Source organism: Corvus cornix, chromosome 28 (genome assembly GCF_000738735.6).
Source record: "Corvus cornix cornix isolate S_Up_H32 chromosome 28, ASM73873v5, whole genome shotgun sequence".
Classification (NCBI taxonomy): Eukaryota; Metazoa; Chordata; class Aves; order Passeriformes; family Corvidae; genus Corvus; species Corvus cornix.
The window spans coordinates 2,570,649-2,593,986 of NC_046356.1; the positions used below are offsets into that span (position 1 = coordinate 2,570,649).

Consider the following 23,338-nt stretch of genomic DNA (forward strand, 5'->3'; position numbering starts at 1 on the left):
CGCGCGTTCCCGCCGCCGCCCGCCCTCCCCCGCGCACGCGCGGTGCGCGCCCCCGGCGGTGCGTGCGGGCGGGGGCCGGGGCGCGGCGCGCGCACGTCACGGCGTCGGGCGCGTCCCAGGGAGCCGCGCGCGGCGCCGGCCCTGCCCCCAGCGCGCCCCGCGTTCGGCCCGAGCGGAGCGGAGCGGAGCGCTGGGCCCGCCCGCTCCCCCCGGCCCCCCGCGCCGCCCCCGCCCCGCGGGGAGCGAACATGCTCCTCCGGCTCCCCGAGGCTGCCGCCGCCGGCGAGTGAGGAGCCGCCGCCGCCGCCGCCCCGGCCCGGCCCGGCCCCGCCGCCCGCCCGCCCCGGCCGCAGCCGCCCCGCTTCGCCCAGGCAATGACAGCGGCTCCGGCCCCGTCCCCGCAGCAGATCAGGGACCGGCTGCTGCAGGCCATCGACCCGCAGAGCAACGTGAGTACGGGCCCCGCGGGCCCCCGCCGCTCCGGGCCGACCCCCGCCCGGCGCTCCCGCCGCGACGCCTTTCTCCCTCCCGGGGCGTCCGGGGCTCCCGCCGGGGCCGCCCCTGAGGCACGGGAGCCTCCGCTGCGGACGGGAGCTCGGAGCTCCCGGCGCGCCGCCCGCCCGGGGTCCCACAGCCGGCGGCGCCTCCCGCCCGCGCCCCCCGGGCCGGGACCGCAGGGCCGCCCCGCCAGGGGCTCCGGAGGCCGCTCCCCGCCCGCCCAGGGCCGCGGCCGCCCCCACCCCGCCGCCGCTCGGCGCCTCGGGCCCGGCCGGTACTGCCCGGCCATGCGGCGGGCGGCCCGGCCGCCTCCCCACGCCAGGCCGCGGCTCGGGTGCGGCCTGCAGGGGGCTCTGGGCCGGCCCCGCCGCCGCTCGCCGGGACCTTCCGGGGCGCCCACCTGTTCCTCGGGCCCTGCGGCCGCACCGGCCGCGGCCGGGGGCACCCCGGGCTGCGGGGCCGCCGGAAGGGCTCCGGCGGCGGCTGCGGGGCTCTGGAGCTGCTCCAGCACAGAGCAGCCTCGGTCTTCGCTTCTATCCCTTCCTGCAGCGCCGTAATGAGCTTATCTGCTCCTTCTGGGATGTGGTGTAAGCACAGAAGTCAGCGTGTATTTTACCTGTAAGTGGCCTTAAGTGGCGGTTATCCAAAGGATCATTTGCTCCTTTAAAGGGTTTTTTGGCTCATCCAAGCAGTTCTCCGCTTTGGTGTTTATTTCTGTGAGAGGACTGCAGGGCCCTCAATCTGTCCAATTTTTGAGTCTTAGATCAACAGTCACCACTGCAGGATGCAAAGGTGGGTCTGTCTTGGCCGTCTGCAGTTTGTGGGGGCAGCCTCTGGTGCATCAGGCTGAATGTGTACGTGTTATTTCAGGGGCTGGGGTGTGCGAAATGGTGCTTTGGTTCTATTAAAGTCATCCCTGCTCCTGTCTGAACAAATGCTTTTTGTGATAGACCTGTATCAAAGTCCTAAAGGAGTTAATAAAGTTATTGTCGTTTGGAACCCCCCTGGAGTGGCCTGCGTGTGACAAGGGGACTGAAGAAAAATCGCCCTGACATTGTAGGTTCTGTAGAACCTCCTGGGCTGGGTATTTATCGTGAGCTGCAGTGTTACACATTGGAGTAACAGTAACGAATCGTGGTGGTAATTGTGGGCTGTTAAATGTCGGCGTTGTCTGAGTTTGCAGTACTTCAACGTGGATCTTGCTGAAATGTCAGTTAGTGCACTTCATGAATCCTGTTTGCTCTGAACTCTCTTTCTGTGGCTGCAGATTTTTCACTCTACGTGAGACTGAGTGCCAACCTACTTTAATAAAATTCTAGCAGATCTGTGGTGTCTTTTGACTTCAGAACTGTCAGCTGCGGTGGTTACCCTAATTCTAGTGTTACTTTGTCAGACACTGTGGCTGTGCAGAGCTATGCAGCCAGGAAGTCGATTTTGTGACGGATACTTTACCCTTTCTCCACACACTGATGTTACACTGATGATGCTGTTGTGAGAGGACCCAAAATAACAAGGCGAGGGGAGGCTAGAGCTCCCAACAGGTCAGTAGCTCCTTAAGTTTAGGAGTGATGTATGTTAAATTATAATTCTACATACTTGATACTTATCCAGGGCAATAATTGGTGGCAGAAAAATCAGCCCATTGTTCCGAAGTGCCTGTAGGCAGGGTCTGTTTTCTACTTTAACCTTTTCTTGAAGGAGAGCAGAGGTGGTGCAGCTGAGGTTCATTGTGCAGGCTGAGAGCTCAGACTCTTGGCTCCAAAGCACATGGAATACGTGGTGTTGTTGATTGTTCACTACCTGGCATGTCACTGGCACAGAGGGAAGAAAAACTTTAATTTTGGACACACTTAAAAAGCAGATTCTGAGTTTAATCACACTTGGGCACCAGCATGAAAGTACAAGAAGCTGTTCTGCTGTTCTCCTGCTGGGAGAGTCAGTGCAGCCATGAGGTGCTGTGCCTGCAGGGACTCGTGGAAAACTCCAGCTACTTTCTGCTGGCTCTTAGAATCTTCTCCTGACAGAATTAGTTGTGTTCAAACCTACAGTATTCATTGTTGTCACTGACTTCCTCATTTACCAAGAAAGTCAAGCTTTGAGGCCTGGATTTCATTCAAGCTTTTCAGTACATTTGGCATGTGTATGTGTGTTTCTGCAGAGGGTGAAAGCTACATCAGTAGTGCCAGGTGGGCAAAACCAGTCCAGTTCTGTGGGGCTGAAGAGGAGGAGATGGTTGGTTCTTTATGGTGCCTTACTGTAGGGTTTGTAAATTTAAGCTTCACTTAAATTCCCTAACACATCCCTAACATCCCCTAACATGAGCTGCCATTGTGGATATTCATTCCTGAGTGGTTAGTTGGATCTTGGTCGAGTTGCAGGTCATGCCTTAAATTAAAAAAAAAATAGGATGTAAGTGTCTCTACCTCTGTTGGGTTGAACTGGTCAAAATAATCATTTCCCTAAGCTTGCAGAACCTGCTGGCCTCAGGAAATCATCTCCTGTGCTGATTGTTCATCTCCAGCTGCTCCGTAAAGCCCTGCTGACTCGGGAGCAATATTGAATTTACACACATGTTTAGCACTTGAACCTCCTCTAGTAATTGCTGCAGAATATATTTATAACTTAGTTTCCCACACTTAGAGGTTACCCGTGTAAATTCTGAACTATTTCAAAGGGGACCTATAAGAAATAAGCTATTTTTAAAAGAACTTACATCATCCTAGAAGCCACCCGGGATGTCTGGTATTGTGTCTTCATTTATTCAGCCTTCTCTCCTCAAGGAAACATATGGGCAAACCACTTCTGCTCCATGACCTAAGCACTGAGTACCAGCATCACTTTCCTTCCAAAGCTTCTGTGAGAACATAGCAGGAGGTGGAGGAGAGCAGGAGTTCTGTTCTGTGAGATCTGACAGGGGAGATATTCCTTGGTTCTGGTGGGAACAAGGCTTCTGCCTTCGGACTCTGTGTGCTGAGAAGCCACCCCTTCCACCCAGCAGAACACCTTTGCCCTGGTAACTCATGCTCTGTGCTCCTGGGGGAGTTTATCCCCTGATATCAGGAGTAATGAGACCTGTTGGTTTTTGCTCTGTGGACAAGCCTGTCGTTTCCAACCAGCTGCTAGAATTGTGCTCGCAATTAAATGGTTCCTCATGCTGAATATGTAGCAATCTGTTCCTGTTTTAATATATTAGATAATAACTTCATTATTTGCCATTAGTACCCCTCTGTGACACAAACCCAGCTTTGGTTTGAGTAACAGCCTGTATTATGTGCTCTCTGTGAGGTTGGGCTTGGCTGTAACTCTGGCTGTGGTTCATGCAGTATCTCAGCTGGACTTGCTGCACAGACATTCAGGAGTGGTCCATGCTCTGAATGATTAATAATTAATTGGTCTGTGTTGGAATATGTTGGGTGGTGCATTGGCATGGGCTGATCTCCCAGCTGGCACAAGTTGCATGGTTAAAGATGCTTCCATGGCTGTTTTCTCTGTTGGTTGTTTTACCAAGGTACCAGAGACAAAACCTCCCTCATTAGGGGTAAAGGTGCTTTCCAGTAGTGTTTTAAGAAGGTGCAGGACACTGCTGTAATGATATAAATATAGAAAGCAGGGGAAGCCGGTGGTTCACTTCCTGAGGGTCTCGGTGGTTTCTTTGGATGCAGGAAGTGTTATGTGTGGGCGAAAGTAGACTAGGAATGGCTCTTGCTTGAGCTTTATCCTCTTCTGTGAGGCCTTAATGAGCTTAGCAGTTTTGAGGGAGGTGCAGAGAACCTGTTGTACCTCTTGCCCTCTTGGGCCCTTTCCTCACTTGCAGCTCATCTTGTTTTGAGCAGTCTCACATTTTCTGTGTGAAGGCAGCAGGTTGTTCCAGGTGTGTGACAAAATGTGCAGGGGCTTGGGGAGCATTTCCTAATGTGCAAGGTCTGGAGTGTTGTTATCATGTCAGTCTTGAGTTCCAAATAAGGATTTGGGCCTGATGTAGAGTCCCTTTGTGTTCAGGTTCTTCATAATAACTTGAAATGAGGACCGTGTTTCTTAGTGCTCTTTATTACAAACACTTGGATTCACTTGAAACCTGTGTGAGGGTGATGGTGCAGTTGGGTTTCTGGCCTTGCTTTGAATTTTGTTTGTCCACTTCTTTCTGAAAAAGCTTATTTGGCTTGCTGGTCGTGCAGGCTGTCATTTCTTGAGAGGGTTTGGGGGGCTGGAGGCTTAAAACTTTTCATCTGTACAGTGCCCCTTGCAGCAGTGAGACCATTCTGAACTTTGAGGCTGCTAAGACAAAATCTGCATAAACAGAAATATCAGAGAGTTTGAATTGCGGGGTCAAAGCAAGGGGAATGCCAAACTGCTTTTCCACTGTTAATTCCTTGAAACTCCCCAGTGATGATGGCAGTAGTCATTTGCTCTGAAGCTCTAATTTGAGTGTTTGTTTCGGCAGCAGTGACAATTTAAATAACACCCATTTCTTATTCCTGCTACACACACCCATTTTATGTGTGCAGGACCATGTGGTGAACTGAACCGAGGAATTGATCAGGGTTTCAAGAAGAAAAAGGCAATATATGTATCTTTTCCCAGGTAGCTTTTGATGTAGCTCAATTATTTGATAAAACTTCTGGCGCATCACAAATAGTTCTGACAGCAGAATTGGGTCTTAAAGTGTTTAAATGAGTGCCGAAGCAGAAAAAATCAACTTCCTGTGAGGGTGGGCAGGCCCTGGCACAGGGTGCCCAGAGCAGCTGTGGCTGCCCCTGGATCCCTGGCAGTGTCCAAGGGCAGGTTGGACAGGGCTTGGAGCAGCCTGGGACAGTGGAAGGTGTCCCTGCCCATGGCAGGGGAGTGGAATGGGATGGGCTTTAAGGGCCCTTCCAACCCAGCCCAGTCTGTGATTCTATGAGGAGTGGAATGCTGCTGCTTCCTGGTGCTTCCCTGCTGCCTTGGGACCTGGCAGGGAGGTGTGTTGTTACCTGGAAAAGTTAGCCACGCCTGTCTGGGTTTTTTGAGGTGACAGTGGCTGCCTTATGGTCAAGTTTCACTTGCAGAGCCTTTTTTGTCGCTGTCACTTGTGTGTGGTTCACAGATGTCTGGAATTATCCTGTGTTTGTGTAGATGCACCAAAACAGAGGCTCTGAATGTGTCCTGGAATAACTGCTGGGAAACATCTTTACAGCTAGCCCAGAGGATGTTCCTGAGTTGTAACTCATGAGTGAGCTCTGCAACTCGAGCAAACCACCACCTTCCACTAAAGGCTGTGTGGCTAATGCTCCAAATGATCAAAAATTGGATTGATTTGGCTTGAACCCCTGTGCTTACACCAGCTGAAGCTGCCAGCGGAGCTGGGAGAGCTGCTGGGATACCCGTCCATGTCCCCACCTCCAGTCGTTCTTGTTCTCTCCGTTGTGCTGACCCAGCCAAGGAACTCACCTGGCCAAACCCTACCTGAACAGGGGCTCCTCAGGGACCTCTTTCCCTGCCCCAGCCTCTCCTGGGCTGAGAGAGGTGGCAGTTCTGGCATGGAGTTGGGGGAGCATGTGGCAAGGAGAGGTGACGGGGGGGTTGGTGGCAGCTCGGGCTGTTGTAGAGTAGCTTGACCCCCCTCACACTGTCAGAATGGGTCATTATAGGGGATCATTAAAGAGCTTTTTAAATCCAAATGATAATGACTTTGCAGCAAGCACCTGTCTGCACATGCTGTACTTGGGCCCTTGGTGGGAAACAAACACTCTGAATGCTCAGAGGCTGCAGGGAAATAACTCATTAACACTTTTTTATTGGTGTAGCCATGGAACAGCTCCTCAATGGAAGAACCAACTTTTTGTAGGTAGTATTAATATGGGGAATAACCTCTGGCAGTCACCATGAGCCACAGCTTGGAACAGACAGCTGCTGTGCAAAGTGTGGGTCCTTCCAGGAGAGATGTGCTGGAGCAAACTTCCAAGGCAGCGGAGGATCTGTGGCTGGTGCTTCCCGAGTTGCTCCAACTGGGGATGTTCCTGGATCCTGTGTGAGGCCATTTGAGTGCACCTTGGCACACCTTAAAGCCAAGAGAGCAGGGAGCTGAGCATGGCATCTGGCAGGGCTGGAGCTGGGATGGGGTAGGCATAGGATCCCAGGCACTGCAGCCTGACACCAGCACAGGCAGGAGGGGAAACACTGTCAAAAGCTCCCACATGGAGAGGGACCCAACCTATGCCTTAGGAAGACTTTTAGCTTAGGGTGTATTTCAGAAGTCTGGGCCTGGGCTGGAAATTCCAATTTGTCATTTTGGGGGGGTTTTGTCTGGTAAGTTGAGGGTGAGCCCAGTTTAGGGGTGGTGAGATCTGCGTGGTTGCCTCTCTTCAGGGTTTTGTTGTGGCCACATGACACAACAGCTCTGTCATTCTGGCACCTTTGGCTCCCGATCAAAGTAGCTCCACTGCAGCTGAAGCTTTTTCTCCCTGTGAGATCCTTTCCCAGTTTCTTCAAGGAGCTGCTGCAGGCGACAATTAGAGTTTCTTTTTTTTTCAAGAACCACAAAAGTTTCAGGAGAGGGGAAGGAGGAATCGATTCTGCCTGCTGCAGAAGTTTGATGTTAGTCAGGAAGCACTGCTTTTAAGGCATAGTTACTCCAGTACTTTAGGCTTGGAGTTAAAATTAATGTCAGTGTAGTTTTTTTACATAAAAAACGTGTCTGTTTTGGCTGATAACACTTTGCTGCTATCTCTTCTCACCAGTTACGTGCTTGGTGATAACTCCAGATATACTTTCTTCGGTCTGTGTAATGTGGTAGGATGTGGCCCCATTTTTACACTTGGTCTTTAAAGAAATAATTTAAGGTAAAGGTAAGTAAGTACCTCACATTCAGTTTAATGTAAATATAGGTTTGTTTATTCAGTGTTCTAACAGCTAAATTACTCTTTCTGTGGGTAATTCATGCTTTTGGTGTTTGGAATAATATTTAAGTGCCAGCAAATTGCTTTAATTTGAGGTGCAATCTGCTAAAACTCGGCAGCGAATTGGTGTTTTCAGGGGCACGGCTTTCATGGGGCAGCAGTGCGTGCCTGAGTGTGATTGTTAATATCAAAGTGTACAATTTTCAGCATGTCCAAACAGTCAGTGGTAGCAATTTCTGCTGAGGAGTCACTGGAAGTAAAACATAATTAGTTCTGTTTTAGTGAACAGCGTGGTTTCTAACCCAGCAGCTGGGGAGGAGGGATCCTGCGTCGAAGGGATTCAGCGACATGCTCAGCTGAGCGTGTTTTCAAACTTTGTGCTGTGAAGACGACTGTGCAAAGGTGGAAGTCTTGTCTCAGAGTGACAGCTAGCACTTCTGTGGAGCTGCTTTCTCACATAGTTTCCATGAAGGATCAGCTTGCACAGTATCACAGTCATAATACAGGTCTGGAGGGTTTGATTTTTTTAAGGAGCGTAGAACTGTGGAAGGTAGAGGAACACGGTGTTTTCTCAGGGCAGTGATGCACAGTCATAAATTGTCTTTGGTGAACAAACTTCCAGCACATCTACAAGTGTCTGTAACTCAAGCCATCACTTGAGCAGGATTTTCTGAGCAGGTCAGTACATAACACTCCTCGTGCTCTGTAAATTAACTGCAGCAGGAGAGGACAGAGAATTTTAATGTCTGTATATAACTTATCATCCTGAAAGTTCCAGGAAAAAAATAACAATTCAATATTGTAGTTAATTCTTGGAGAAACTACAGTTGATTTTTGAACAGAATTGAGCACAGTGAGATGGAGGAGACAATGCAAGAGGTGATGTTTCAGATTTATTTGTGAAGGTGAGTGCCTGCATCTCATGGGCTGAGCACACTGCTTAGGAGCCTGGCTGCATCCTGGAAAACTCAAGTGTCCATTGTCTTGTGAGGAAGAGTTTGTCTGTCAAAATATGAGCTTTTGAGTTTTGACTTTGTATTCTCTTCACTGGACTTTTCAAGACAGGCTGCCAAGGGGCTTAAGCCTCACTGGGACTTTCTTAAGTGGAAGTTGTGAGGTTGTTTGCAACTAGGTTAGAAATAACCAGGCCAGGTTGGAGCTTCATGAATGTTCTGCCTCATCGCTGGAAGCATTCAAGGCTATGTTGGAGCAGCCTGGGATAGTGGAAGGTGTCCCTGCCCATGGCAGGGTGTGGAATGAGGTGGGCTTTAAGGTCCTTTCCAACCCAAACCAGTCTGGGATTCCACTATTCCATGTTCTGTGTTTAAATAGAAAAAAAGTGCAGATGGGTACTGTGTTCCTTTGTTCTGCCGTGACCACGCTGAGCAGTTGGTTCTGGAGTGGAGCTGCTCTTACAAACCCTCAGCTGAGAAGGCTCCATGCTCACCTTCCTCCAGGGAGGACTTTTTTTCCCAGCCAAAGGTAGAGAAGGCATTTTGTTTCCAGGGAGATGCTAAGGATTGTTCCACTGGCTGGAATGGCCAAGCATTCTCCAGGGATTATTGCCGGGCTTTGCTTTCCTGACAGGTGACATTGTCCTGAGGTGACACAGCCTTCAGAGAATGGAGGTATTTGGAAATGGGTGACTAGGAGCAGTATTTAATCTAGAATTTGGAGAGCAGTAATTCTAGAAGATGGGTAAATTGTTTTCAATTTTTTTTCCATATCCATAAAACTTGTTTATGGTATGTGCTGACAAGAATTCACTATTGGTAACAGTTGTTGAAAGGATACAGTGACTTCTCTCCACAAACTTTCCCAGTTTGTAACACCATTTTTCTCAGGTTTTGTGAACAAACATACCGTGCTTAAATTCTCATGAGCATATTGCACTTCAGTGTGATTAATTAATACATTCCACAAAGAATTCAACATTGTATTCACCAGGCTCCTACCTCAGCCTCCTCATTTAAGGAATCAGCTGAGAAGCTTCCCTAGAAATTTAAGGAAAAGCTGGCCTGCTGCATTTAAAGTACACTGATATGGTGATAAATGTTTTTATTTTTTAAGAAAAGAGTGAAAAATCTGTATTATGGGGACATTAGTAGGGCCTTTCTGAATTGCACTCAGATATAAACTGCTCTGTGTTAACAGCTCTGCGTAGACACTCTATGGGATGGATAAAATAATATTTAAGAACTTCACAAAGCTCTGGACCCCTTCTCATCAAGTCCTTAAATGCACGTTGCATGGTTTTAAATGTTCACCAGTTCTGTGGAGTGGATGAAGATGAAGCAGGTGGTCACAGAATTATTCTGTCCAAGTGATGCCTTTAGGGGTCCCATGGTACCTTACTGTGCTCTTACCCTAACCCAGGGAGGTACCACCAGTGAGTCCAGGTGAGTTCCTTACAGCAGAAAGCACCAAGATCATGATGAATCAGCAGGGGCACATTTTAAGGCTGGATTTTCTGTGTATTCTGTGTTATTCTGCCTGAATAATCATCCAACTGCATTTGTCTCATTGAAGTAGGACCAGTTGTCCCCGTGACTTTGCTTGCACAGCAACCTCATTTTATGGCTCTCTAAATTTTGAAGCAATAATTTTGGACTTCAGTTCATGGCTTATAATAAATATTAACTACCAGGATTCATCTGGTTGAAGTTTCTGTACGGAGGGAAGAGGAGGAGAAATGATTATCCTGTAGACAAGGAAACTGTATCATGGTTGGGGTGTGCTTAGCACCAGTGCAGTGATTGAGGGGTTGTGAGGTGGCTGAAAATAGTGACAGGGAGCAGCTACAGAGCCTGAGTGGGGAGAGGAACTTTGGGCATTTCTTTTGGGATTTTTGGGATCACATTCACATGGAGCACTGCGCTAGGGCAATGAGGTTGGAAGTGTTGAATTTTTAGGTCCTTTACAATACAAGCTGTTACAAGAGTTACCTGTATGGATCTTTTTGAGAGGACAATTCTGAATTGCTGCTCTGAGTCTAGTTTGGAGTAGGTGGAGATGGGTGTTTTAATGTGTTTGTGCTCCTTGTAATTCAGTGGTCCATCACCTTCATAAAACAGCTCCTTCTGGACTTATCTGATCTGTTCTTAAACCTCTGTAGTGGCTCTGGAGACTATGGAGAGATTATTTGAGTGCACTGGTAGCTCGCTAGTTATTTCTATATGCAATCAGTATTTGTCTTGTTGCAAATCAGGCCAGTGAGCTTGAAAACAGTTGATTAACATTTTCTTTATTACGACTAATAATGCATTGGAAGGCTTATTTCAAGCTTCATGTGTCTCTTCTGTATTTTTTCAATACTGTGTTAAATGAAAGCTTCAACTTTTTGTTATTAACCATGTTTTCAAAACCTCTTATCGCTGCTGTCCTCTGACCTCCTCTTTGTGTGTGTTCTTTTTGCACTGTTACACCTTGAGACAAAGATGTAATTCCAGCTGAATTTGATTCCTCTACCATTCCTTACATCTTGGGATTGAGTGGAGAACACCACTAAATTATCTTGCTTGCAGTGTGCTGTGGTAAATGCCACCGAGAGTGGCAGTGACTGCCTGGGGTTGTGCTCCGTGGTTCTTGCTCCATTCCTTCAGCAGGAATTTGTGCCACATGTCTTTCCAATTGAATGGTATTTCATGTAGCCTCTTCAGCTGCTGGGCTTTTTAAAATCAGGCTAATGAATTTTTATTTGTTCAGGGTCACAGTCTGGTGGGGTGGGTTTGTTGTGGGGTGTGGAAAAAGAAGTGGAGGGGGCCATGTTGCAGTGAATTTTCTCTGTATGTCTACAGCTCAGGGTTGGTGCTTACAGGCACGATTCTTATGGTGTTATACAAAATGTTCAGTAACTGTAGAAGTTGACAGACAGGTATTTCTCTCTGTAGTAACAAAAATGTCTTCCAGTTATTGGCTAATAAATATAAATGGAGAAAAGTGTTTCACTGTTGCTGTTTTCTGTTTGCCTTAAAGACCTTTTTGCGTTGTGCAGGGAACTGGCCTGGGAACTGGGAGTGTGTCTTGTCTTCATAGTCTGTGTTTTACTACCTCTTGTATCTTCTGAGTGCCTCCTCCAGTGGATACTCCTTTTGTTGGGTGGTTTCCCTGCCTTGCTCCAGCCTGGAGTCTGTTCCTGCTGTGCCAGGGGTCTTGGATGCCTCCCTGGGAATGGGCCCATGCAGAGAAGAGCTGGAGCGTTCATGGCACTTCCCAGCTGCTGTGGATTTGTGTCTGGAGGCCCTTTGTAAGTGCCAGGGCAAACTGTGTTTTGTGCTGGCAAACTCCTCTCATTCTCTTGGCTGCTGTGGTGCCTGCACAGCTCAGGGATGTGCGTGGGCACTGCCGGGAGGGAGTGGGGGAAATATTTCAGGTCCACCGGTTTCTTCGCACTGCGGAATTTTATTGGAATCTGACCTTAGTCTTGTTTGATGATCCTGGCTTTGTAAAGTGTATACAGGAAGGTATCTGGATGATGTTACTTTGCCATTAAATAAAGCCTAAGTGCAAATAAAATACATGCAGATTGGTTCAACTCTTTAAATTAGACCTGGGAGTTTTAAGTCTGGAGGTGCAGATAATGCTTCCTGTGCCTGGCCATTCTTTGGACTGTTCTTGGTACTCAAGGAACATTTCTTCTATCCCTCGTTTTGCACCACAAATTTCTGATAAGTTTTCAAAGCCTGGACTCCATGTGAATTTCTCTGTCATAGAAGATTCTCCCAGTGAATGACTTTTAACCCAAATCATTGATTCCTTAATGTTTAAAGATCTGCTTTACTAAATACTATTAGAAAACTGGCCTCCACCTTTAAGAATATCTTTTGTGTACTCGTTAACATTGGACCTTTGTTTGGCAAACTGACTTTCAGACATTTCCAAGAATGTGAGCAAAGTAGTGCATGGTCATCTTTTTGGTATGTTGTGTCTCTGAATAGTATCTCGTGTTTCCTATCTTTAGACAACATCATGTCACATTGGGGCTAGGGGGAACTGTTAATAGATCAGCTGCAAGGGAACTGAACTAAATACCAGCAGGTTGTAACCTGAATTCTAACTTGGTGTGTTTAGTCTGTACCTTTGAAAAAATGACATTACAATTTTCTGTTGGTGGTGTGTATTGTCAGTGTCTAGTGTCTCATAGTTCCTACACAAAGTGCTAAATAAACTCTGCACCGCTGTATTTCTGTTGTCACAGTTAAATAAAGCCTCCTGTGAATAGCAACTTTTCTCTCCTTCCTTCTTATTCCATATTTTAGATTACTGTGCAGCAAAGTAGCTTTTATACAAAAGCAGTGTTGGGGCACGATGTGACACTGAGGGGGGACCCCGATCTGGGGCAGGAGCTGGTGTTGGGCTCCAGGTGACACTGAGAGCTCCAAGAGAAGGAACACCAGTGATGCCATCGCTCCTGGAGCAGGCACTGCTCCTCTTGGGAATCAGCTCTGCCTCCCTGGCCTCTCCAGCAATATTGACCTTGAACCTGGCATCTTCTTGAACATTATCCTGCACTCCCTGAGGAGATACACAGCCCTGTGCTCTAGGACAGTTTGGTAACTCCCCATCGAGGTGCTGCTGGTCCCAGGAGCAGGAGGAAGATAAAAAATGCTCCTGTGAACTTCTGTCTGGACCCTGCTGCTGGTATTGACTGCCACCAGAAACCTCCACCTTGGAAATAGACACCTGGATCTGTCTGTAGGAAGATAAAAGACCTGTTCAGTCTCCCATGGTGTCTCCACTTCTCTGCTTACTTCTGTCAGACTGCTTTGGTGCTACAGGTGGGACAATGTTACGGAAGTACTTTCTCTGAAACCATTGAAATTTGAGTATTTATAGATGTTCTGAGGAAGTAGTTAAGTATGATGGCAAATCAATTCTCTCCAAACCAGCGTGTTGTGATACCTGTGTGCTCTGTTCCACCATGCCCACGATGGGGTCAGGCTGTGATTGTTGTAAGCTGTGATTTCAGGAGGGTGATGGTGTTACACTTTGGTTTTAGAGGAGTGTCAGTGATGGGGGACTCCAGGCCAAGTTTAAGTATCCTTTAGAAACTTGTGAAGGTACTAATGTGACCCAGAAGGATGATGATACTGTATCAAAAGATGCCTTTTAGCACTGTTACCTGAACTTTGTGATTGAAAAGAGCCTTTCTATCAGAAAAGCAGAGATCTGCAGGAGTGGTTTCACTGCAAGGTTTTTTTGGAATTGTGCATTGAGTTTTTCATGTTACACAGAAAGAGCTGCTCCTTCTACTCCAGGTAACTCTGGTGTGGTTTGTCATCTATCACGGTCTAGTCATACATGCAAAGATCTTTAGAAACATCCTTGTGAAATATTAAAAAAAAAAAAATCATTGCTTTATATGAGTGTCTGCAATAGAAAGTTAATGTAACATTTGTTTTTCAGGCTGCAGTGAGGGAGTGCAGGTTGTGCTGTGTGTCTGGGCAGTCCTGAGGAGGACAGGAAGGTGTTCTGGGGATGCTCATGTTGTGTTTGGGGTCTGGGCTGGTGTGTAAGCAAAGAAAGAGAATCAAAGCATCACATGGAGTGTGCTGGTCCAACAGAAAACACATCCCAGCACCTGGAAATGGTGGTAGAGCTTGTATGGATGCAGAGCTTGCTGCTGCTTTCAGATTTCCTGGGAAGGCAGGGGTGGAAGTGGAGGTGGGAGAGAACAGCTGTACCTCAACCTTCCCAAAAAGCCCTTTAAACTGCTGTGTAACACCCTGAAATTAGTCACTGGCTTGGTCCTGGTTTAAAATAAGGCTGAAATAAGATTAAGATGGCAGTTGAGGAAAGAAAATTAAGCTTCTTGGTCTTTTCCTGAGAGTTCAGAAACCCCTGCTTTTGTCTGAGGCTGGAGTAAAAACGTTTGGTGCTTAACTCGGAAAAGATCTCGGATAGCAGTAGTAAGCTCCAGAGTATGGCTGAATGGCTGGATGACTTAAGGAGCCTTGCATGGAATAAATAAGATTTGTTTTCTGTGGCTGTCATTAGGGTTGGCTGGAAAGGATTATCGTGGATGACTCAAAGCAGATGTTCTCCAGTAAACTTTCAAGTGAATTAGTCTGTGTGCCAGTCAGTCCTCTCAACATGGGAGCAGCATGGGAGAATTTGGAATGCTGTATCAATTATGTATCAATTATTATGAGCTGTTTGCTGCAAGCTCCTAAATGTGGGTCCTGGAAGTTGTTGTTTTTGGGGGTACTAAGGGGTTACAGTGTGAGCAGGCAAAGGCACGTAGAAACTAAAATGCAAATTCCTGAGACACTGACCTGGGCATTACAGCCCTGCCCAGTGTCCAGAGGGAGCCAAATTCCCTGTCCTGCTCTGCTCCATGGTACTTCACCTGTCTGTTCTGTTCCCAATAAGCATCTTCAGTAGCCCTTCATGTTAATAAATTGCCTTTTCTGGTGCTGCTCAAAGTGGGGTGGTGTTTTGTAACATTAGTGCCACATTGGTTATGTGGCAATGTATGAATTTTATTGTAACAGTTGGTTTAAGGTGAAGATACTGGTGTGCAAGATTGGGGAGCTGCTGTTATCGCTATGGTGTCTTCTCATGGAAGAGGTGATACTTGAGGTGTTTTGGGAGGTTCTCTTGTTTCCATCACTGTGTTTAACTATGCCACAAGGAATTTCATACTCCGTGTTATTTTAAAATAGGCAAATGTGATTTTTATTTTAAGCATCTCTTTTATGGCACTTTGGATGAAACATTCTGAGAAAACTACACAAGGGGAAGGGGGGAGAAGTTGTTGAACGTGCTTGAACATTTTATGTATTTATTTTCAAAGAATCAAGCTTCCCTACAGGTCAAAAAAAAAAAAGGAAAATGAGAGGAGCTGCTTGCAGTTGTCTGGAGTGTGAGATGTTCGTGCTCCGCTCAGCAGTTGCTCTGTGACAGCGCGTTCTCAATTGGTTACAAATGTGTGAGGAATCCGAAGTGGGTGGTTTGTGTTCCAGCAGGAGCTGAGGGTGCAAGGCCACTTTCACTGTCCTTAATTGGCACCACGTGTCCCCCAGAGGAGGGAGGGAAGTCACAGCCTGTCAGTCCTGGCGTAGACCTGAGAGGTGATTCAGCATGTGGGGCATCCACTGGTGTGTATTTGGGGGTATTGAGCAAAGACAAAGCTGTGAGTGGAAATTCCCTGACCAGTTTCATCTTTCTCTAGGTGTGTGTACACATGAACATATCACTTTCCCCATCTTGACCTTCTGATAGGCTAATGACCCTTTTTTTCCATCAGTTTGTCATTTAGATAACGAATATTTGGGGATTACCAGTAACTGCAAAAATAATTGTACCAGTTATTGGTGTGTGCAACAGAGCTTTTTTCACCCTGGTAATTCATAGTCTAAAATATGTGTTGGGAAGGAGAATATCGTGTTTTGCAAGTTTAAAAATATTTGTCTGGAAACTCCCAGAATTGAGCTTTAACTATTCTAAGGGCTCTGGTTCTAAAAACTGAAAAAATCAACCCCAGTGTTGTGTACTGCTTAAACTGTGGTGCTAAACTGTCCTTCCTGGGCACTGAGGGCAGGGCAAAGGTCAAAACATGGAAGAAAGTCTGTGCACTGAAATGAAATAAGAACCAAAATATGTCAGAATAGGTGCTCTTGCTGCTCTAAAGGTTAAGCAGAGTTTTACCAGGCCTGACCTCATGGCAGGGCTTTAAATATCTGCAGAGTGAAGAAAGAACCAGGACAAATTAATTCATCTTTGACCTGGAGTTGGTTTTACAGCCTATAGGAGTTAGAATCATTCAAAGCCTGCATAGACTTTAAATGTAAGTTTGATAAAAGTAAATAAAAAAGTCAGGACAGGTGTTTCATCACTGACAGCTTCACCGAGGTGTCTCCAGCACTAAACAGTCCTGCAGGGATGGACAAAGCATGGTCTGTGCCCAAGGTTTTGTGAAAGAGAGAGACCTCAGCTCCTGGTGCTCCTGTTGTATCTTAGTGGAGGGGTAAAACTGACTTGGAAAAGCCAATTCTTACAAAAGTCAGTGTTTTTAAGATGAGGGGTCATGCAGGGGAGTGTGTAGCTGGGAGGGCAGAGCTGCCTGGTGATGATGATGCTCCTGATTAGGTTTCAGGATGATGTGGGATCCCTGCAGAGGTTCTTGCTGAGAGATTTTTCTCACATGCACTTCACGTCCAGTTGAGTCATAAATGCAATTAAGCACTAAATGAGACTGTGATTCAAGCTTTCCTTTGCTTATCTTTTAAATCTATCTCCAAAGGTGAATTAGAAATTCCAGGTTTCAGCGCTCTTAACATCAGGTAATGGAAACAGAGATCTCTGTGTAGGATCATAAACTCGTTTGGGTTGGAAAAGCTCTCCAAGATTAACAAGTCCAACCCTAAACCAAGTCCCTAAAATGTGCAGTGTGTGGTTTCTCATGAAAACCATTAAAGTCCCATGTGTGCCCAGGATGTACAGGATGTGCAGCTGTGCTGGGAGTGCAGTGCAGCCCATCAGGGAACCTGCTCCTCACTTCTTGAATGGATGTGGATTTGTGCAGTTCCTCCTCCCCCTGTACGGCCCCAGCAAGGGGTGATGGGGTGGCTGGAGGAGCTGAGGCTGGTGCTGATGGTCTGGGGACACCTGCTGGGCACAGCCCCGGCCGAGGAGGGACCTGCAGGCTGAGGCTCCTGTGTGCAGTACAGGAAGTTATAGTGGAATAAAGCCATAGAGCAGTGGCCTGGGTAAATCTGCAGTGGGGCCTGAAGGATTAAACTCCAGATTTCCAATTGCACCGGCTGCTGCTCCTGCTCCTGCTCCACTTGGCACTTGTTTCCTGTTAGGCTGTGGGCAATTAATTGATGCTTTGCAAAGGGGTCTCAGAACTTTGTTACTCAGTCACAGCGGTTTTATTGCGACTGTTTCCTTGAGTTTTACATAAGAGTGTGTTTGTTACAGCTCCTGCAGTTTCCAACTAGGTCAGTAAAAGTGTCCTTGTCCCTATTCCTTGAACGATCAGCTCCCTAAAGCCAGACAGTCTGATAGCAGTTTGTGATTAATGCTTCCAGCAATTATAAAGTGGAAGGTCTTAAATTACATTTGTTAACTAAGACCAGTACCTGAAACATGAAGTGACTTTGTCTTCCTTGTTGCAGATCCATAACATGGTGGCAGTGCTGGAAGTGATCTCCAGCCTGGAGAAATATCCCATTACCAAAGAGGCACTTGAGGTATGTCACCCTCTGAACATGATTTTTTATGTGTATAAAAGGACTTTTTCCTGCCTTTCTAATTTCCATCGCAGCTTTTCTGGAAACAATAGATGGATTGCAAAGGATTCACAATTAAGATATTATTTTGTCCCTCTCATGCTGCTTCCAACATCTCGCTGAACACAGGGATCCTTTCTGGGCCCAGATCAGTATTCTGGGCAGCACAGTTCCTGTTTGTGCAGGGCACTACATTAATCATCACTTGCCACTGATTAATTCTGTTGCATTCAGCAATATCACTCTGCAGTTCCGGTCACCTTTATAGAGGTTTGGTGACCACACACCTAAAATCTGAAATAGGAGTAGAGTTGCCATGTGTCTATAAAATTAATCTTAAATTCAGTTTAGCAGCTTTCAAGGTCTGATATTTGTGGTGGGATTTGGTGTAGGGAGAGCTGAACTCTCACTGACCACTTGCAGAAACAGTTTTATGGCTGAATTATATATTTCTTTTTCACCCTTTGTATTGAAATTAGCAGTGTTCTTGCTTTTAACTGTTGCTTAATTACAACTCCACCTGTATTTCAACATATCTATCACAACAGGTTGCATATTTCTCTCACAGTCTGGTCTATGTTCTCCTTTGAAGTACTTTTCTTAAGAAATCTGACTTGTGGAACAGTTCTTTGTTTCCAAATGTGCTTTGGGAACAATCAGACACTTCCTTCCGCTCATGAAACCACCTTGGGACACCCTGGGAATGCTTGTTTAAATGGCTTTTTCGTACGTTTCCACGAGGCTGGGGAGTGAAGGGAAAGGAGAGAGGTGGAGGAAAAAGGTAGGACATAACTCACACCTGGTAGTCAGGTTTGTTAAATGGAGATTTTTATTGTTAACGACTTACTGTAACAGGCAAAGATCCTGGAATTCTTTTCTTGGCTCTTTCTGCAGCTTTTATACTTCCCTTGTGATAAACACACACCTTTGGGTGCTTCATTTCCCCTCAAATCTGAACCTGCACCCTTATTCTTAAGGTTCTTTCTCATTAAAGAATTCCTTTCTGATGTTTTTCCCAGCTCTCCTGCTTTTACCAGGGAACAAAGACTTGAAACCTACAGTCGGTTTCACGTTGCGTGGCAGAGCACTGGACTAATCCTTTCCAAAAAGATTAATCCAACACTTAAATCTTTAGTGTTTTTAACCAGGTGTTTTCAGGGGTGAGCATTACAAAGCAGAAATATTCCTTAAGAATTTTGCTTGGAATGATACATGTTTGTAAAACACCTTGTCTGTCTTTGTAGGAAACAAGACTCGGGAGGCTTATCAATGAGGTGAGGAAGAAGACCTCCAATGAGGAACTTGCCAAACGTGCCAAGAAATTGTTGCGGAATTGGCAGAAGTTGATAGAACCCGTAACCCAGAATGAGCCAGTGCCAAGGGGGCTGCCCAACCCACCGGGATCAGCGAATGGAGGTGCTCACAACTGCAAACCAGACACACAACTTCCTGCTGTGGCTGGCTCCAAGCCCATCAGCGAACTGAAAAGCAGGAATGATATCCAGAAACTAAATTCTCCAAAAACAGAGAAACTGGGAAATCGGAAAAGGAAAGGTGATCACAGGGATGGGCATCAGGGCCCTCCTCCCCCAAAGGTCTCCAAAGCTAGTCATGAAGTATTACAAAACTCTTCACCCCCTCCAACCAATGGAATTGGAGGTAGTCCTGAAAATTTTCCTAGTCCTGTAGACATAAACCTACATGCAGGGCCCGAAAGCAGCAGGACAGATCTCAGTGAAAATGATAAACACAATAAGATCCCAGTAAACGCTGTAAAACCTCACACCAGTTCTCCAGGACTTGTAAAACCTTCAAGCACTTCCTCGTTACTAAAGACTGCAGTGCTTCAGCAGCATGATAAATCAGAAGAAGCCACGGGCCCCCACCAGCCCAAGAGCCCGCGCTGCTCCTCCTTTAGCCCCAGGAATGTTAGGCATGATACTTTTGCTCGGCAGCACACCACATACTCACCAAAGGATTCGATGCCCAGTCCATCTCAAAGGTCTCAGTTCTTAGATGCTGCACAGGTGCCATCGCCGCCACCGTCCCTGATGCAACCATCCACACCTCCCATGCCAGCCAAGAGACTGGAGTTCCCTCCTCAGGCGGCCCCCGAGGCGGCACAGCACTGGCAGGAGCAGCAGGGAGCCGCCGAGGGCCAGCACAGGCACACAGCAGGGACACTTCAGCAGCACACGGCTCCCGGCTGCAAAGGTCACCCTGGGGAATCGCTCCCACCACACATGGGCTTCCCACAGGACACTTCCAAAATGGACAGTGACGATGCTGCTTCAGGGTCCGATAGCAAAAAGAAGAAAAGGTACCGACCCAGAGACTATACAGTCAACTTGGATGGGCACGTGACAGAAGGGGGTGTGAAACCTGTGAGGTTAAAAGAGAGAAAACTCACTTTTGATCCCATGACAGGACAGATAAAACCTTTAACACCGAAAGATCCTTTGCAGGTAGAAATCCCTGCACTTACTGAACAGCACAGGACAGAAACGGAAAAGCAGGAGCAAAAACCCAACCTGCAAAGCCCCTTTGAACAAACGAACTGGAAAGAGTTGTCCAGAAACGAAATCATTCAGTCATATTTAAACAGACAGAGTAGCTTGCTGTCTTCATCAGGAGTACAGACTCCAGGAGCTCACTACTTCATGTCTGAGTATTTAAAGCAGGAGGAAAGCACTAGAAAAGAGGCTAGAAAGACTCACGTTCTAGCTCCTAACAGCAAACCTACAGACTTGCCTGGGGTCACCAGAGAGGTCACGGGCGATGACCTTGACAGAATACGTGACCACAACTGGCCAGGCGTGAACGGTTGTTATGACACACAGGGTAACTGGTATGATTGGACACAGTGCATATCCTTAGATCCACACGGGGATGATGGGAGATTGAACATCCTGCCTTACGTCTGTCTAGACTGAGAGCAGTTCTGCTAACCACGCTTTTTACACCTGCAGTTAGCAGAACTGGCAGACACGATGCCACTTCCAGCTGGAGAGAGCCTCCTGTCCTGGACAAACAGGCCCCACGAGCAGAGGGGGGGAGGGAGCTGGGCTTTTCCAGCTCATTCCTTTAAATTCTCCTTTTGTGAAATGCTGCTACCAGTTTACTAACAATTGCAAAGGAAGGCATACGAAGGTTGATCAGTTGAGTTCAAAACTCTATAGCGAGCCAGCTCTAAAAAGTGTTAGTCCCCAAGAAGTGAAGAGGATTTCCAGCACTTTCTGAATGCCGGAATCTTACTACAGGCAGGTACAGAGAAAAATTGTGGAAGTTACCTTAACAAAATATGCATCTATTTATTTGACTTGATTTGGGTTTTTATTTGGCAGTGAGATATTCGAGAGACAATGTGCAAAAACTGTAGTTTTATTTCTATCACATCTCTGAACATGATTGCATTATTTAAGAGTCATGTGGTACGGAGATTGGGTTTTAAACAGCAGGTGTTGCACTGCAGGCTGGGCCACCAGCTTCAGCTCAACATTCCATAGGCATCCACATATTTTAGTCTGGTTTCAGTTTAAATCCAGTCTCTGAGAAATGCTGCAAAAACTAGATGTTTAACGATATTTTTTGATCCCACCACCACCAGCCAAATATTTTTCCTCCTTTTCCCTTCCTGCAAACTTATAGGTAAAAAACAAAAAGACAAAAAAAAAAAAAAGACAAAAAAAAAAAAAAAAAAAAAAGAAAAATCACCTTTTCTAGAATCTAAATGTAATGAGGGTGCTACAAGTTTGTAACTGTACTGTGAGAGGGAAAAAGGAAGCCTGTTTGTATGCTGGAAATATACTTGTTACCATTCCTTTAGATATTGTTTGCCTTATGGATATCCATCATAAACGCAATTTGCAAAAACAAAGAGCCTTAGTGAATGTACAGTAACTAGACTTCTGTGTTCCTGGGATGCAGAAGGGAGCAACTTTGCTATTTGGTCCTTTAAGTGGACACGTTGTGATATAAATGTGGAAATAAAAAAAATTTGCACAAACCAGTTTGTGAATTATTTATATATACTCCACTCGTTTTTTCCCCCCCAAGTCTGCTCAGTTCAGCCCAGCTAAGGGAGCCCTGGCACTGGGCACCCGTCGGAGCAGGGAGGTGGAGCCGAATCCCACGGACACTGCCGGTAGGGATAACGGGATGTCTTCCAAGTACCTTGGTGTGGTGTTCAGTCACACAGGTTGGATTTGTTTTTAACTCTGGAGACTGATAACCCAACTGCTGATAATGTACCTCAAAGCCTAAAGAGATCAGACTTCATCTTTTCGTCTCGGTAACTTTGTAATGTTTTATTCCTAATTGTTACAGTGCTTTCTAAAGCAGCCTGGGGTGTAGAAAGTGAAGGATTTCTATTAACTGTAATTGCTTTAATATTTGGGACTATGTTGTTTTATGCAGTCCCCAGTGCTGGGCTTCTGTTCAGGGGAGGGGACACTATACCAAAAATATTCCTGGGCTTATTAACTCTGTTAACCCATGTGTGCTGGAGATGAGCCTTGGCAAGAGTTGTCCTGTCTTTGAGGGCACTCTTCCTTGGTTTTCAGAGGAAGGTGCTCCTGGCCAGGTCTGCATTGTGTTGGTTCATTCCCTGGAATACAACTGATGAAGTTTGGTTTCTTTTTAAGTCATTCTTGTTCATTTATGATCTGACTGTTACTGAAATGTGTGGGTATTTCAGAAATACAATGTCTGTGTGCTTCCATTTCTGAAATCTGAGGTCTGAGAGTGAAACCAGAAGAAGTGGTTACCAAAAAATGCATCCAAGTATATTTTCAGTTTACTTCCATTCTGTCCTTCTGCAGTTGCTGAGGTTGAGCAGTGTGGTTTAGAGCTGGGGAAAGCTCCTGTCTTGCAGTTCAGATTTGATGGTAGAGGGCTAAGCTGCTGGTCATTTTGGAAATGCTTGAGTTTTGTTTATGTAAAAAAGTACTGTGCATCTTATCTCCCCCCTGCCCTTCCTCCCTCCTTCCCTGAATGGTCCCATTTAGGAACAGGGTCCGTGCTCTTTGGAGGCCTTTGAATATTCCCAAATTTCAGGAAATGACGAAGTACTACTTGATAAATTCCATCTTTTTCTCCACTGCTTCCATTTCTGATGCAATTGATGGCCCTTGACTGCACTGGGTACGGTGATGCCCGAAGCTCATCACAGCTTTCAGATTACACCCAAAAATTGCCTGTGCTGATGCTCATCTGTTTGAGGGAGCATCAGGAACCAGACCCAGCCCTTTCCCTGGTGGTACAAAAACTGCTGGAGAAATTCCCTCCCAATGCAAGCTTTAAATCTTGTTCCTTGCTGAGTTTGTTGCTGCTGTAAGGGGTCAACTCACTTGTGTGTCCTCCAGGGTGAGATGAGGCTTGACAATCTTTATTTCAGCATGCCAGTATAACCAGTTCTGTGAGCTCCAACAAATGTGAATAAGTTTACAAGGTGATATTTTTTTGTCAATTTTGTAAACAAGTTCAAATGAAGTTTACCATGTGCGTACCTGCTGTGTACTCTCATTTGTGCATGACTCAGTTTCTCTGCTACTGCTTTCTCCTACCTCTCTCGCAAAAATTCTCCTTCTAATCCTAAAACCTGAAGTTAAAACACTGCCATTTCTACCTTGTCAATGGATGACATGAAATGGCTCATCAGCAAATCTTTGGGGAGTCGCCATTACCTACAGTGCGTGGTTTTTATGGGCAAATTAATCCTGTAGAAATGTC

General features: G+C 46.4%; 1 protein-coding gene across 2 annotated transcripts; it reads left to right on the forward strand.

The window, feature by feature from the left end:
* Positions 1 to 324: 324 nt before the first annotated feature.
* MED26 (mediator complex subunit 26) lies at positions 325 to 23,114 on the forward strand. 2 transcript variants are annotated; one of them, XM_039566230.1, is made up of 3 exons: positions 325 to 449; positions 17,495 to 17,569; positions 18,853 to 23,114. In XM_039566230.1, exons 1-3 carry the CDS (start codon positions 375 to 377, stop codon positions 20,539 to 20,541), a joined length of 1,839 nt encoding a protein of 612 aa, XP_039422164.1. In that variant the 5' UTR covers positions 325 to 374; the 3' UTR covers positions 20,542 to 23,114. The 2 variants fall into 2 exon arrangements, with proteins under 2 accessions (XP_039422164.1, XP_010409844.1); XM_010411542.4 differs by lacking the exon at positions 325 to 449 and adding an exon at positions 5,433 to 7,322.
* Positions 23,115 to 23,338: the final 224 nt, after the last annotated feature.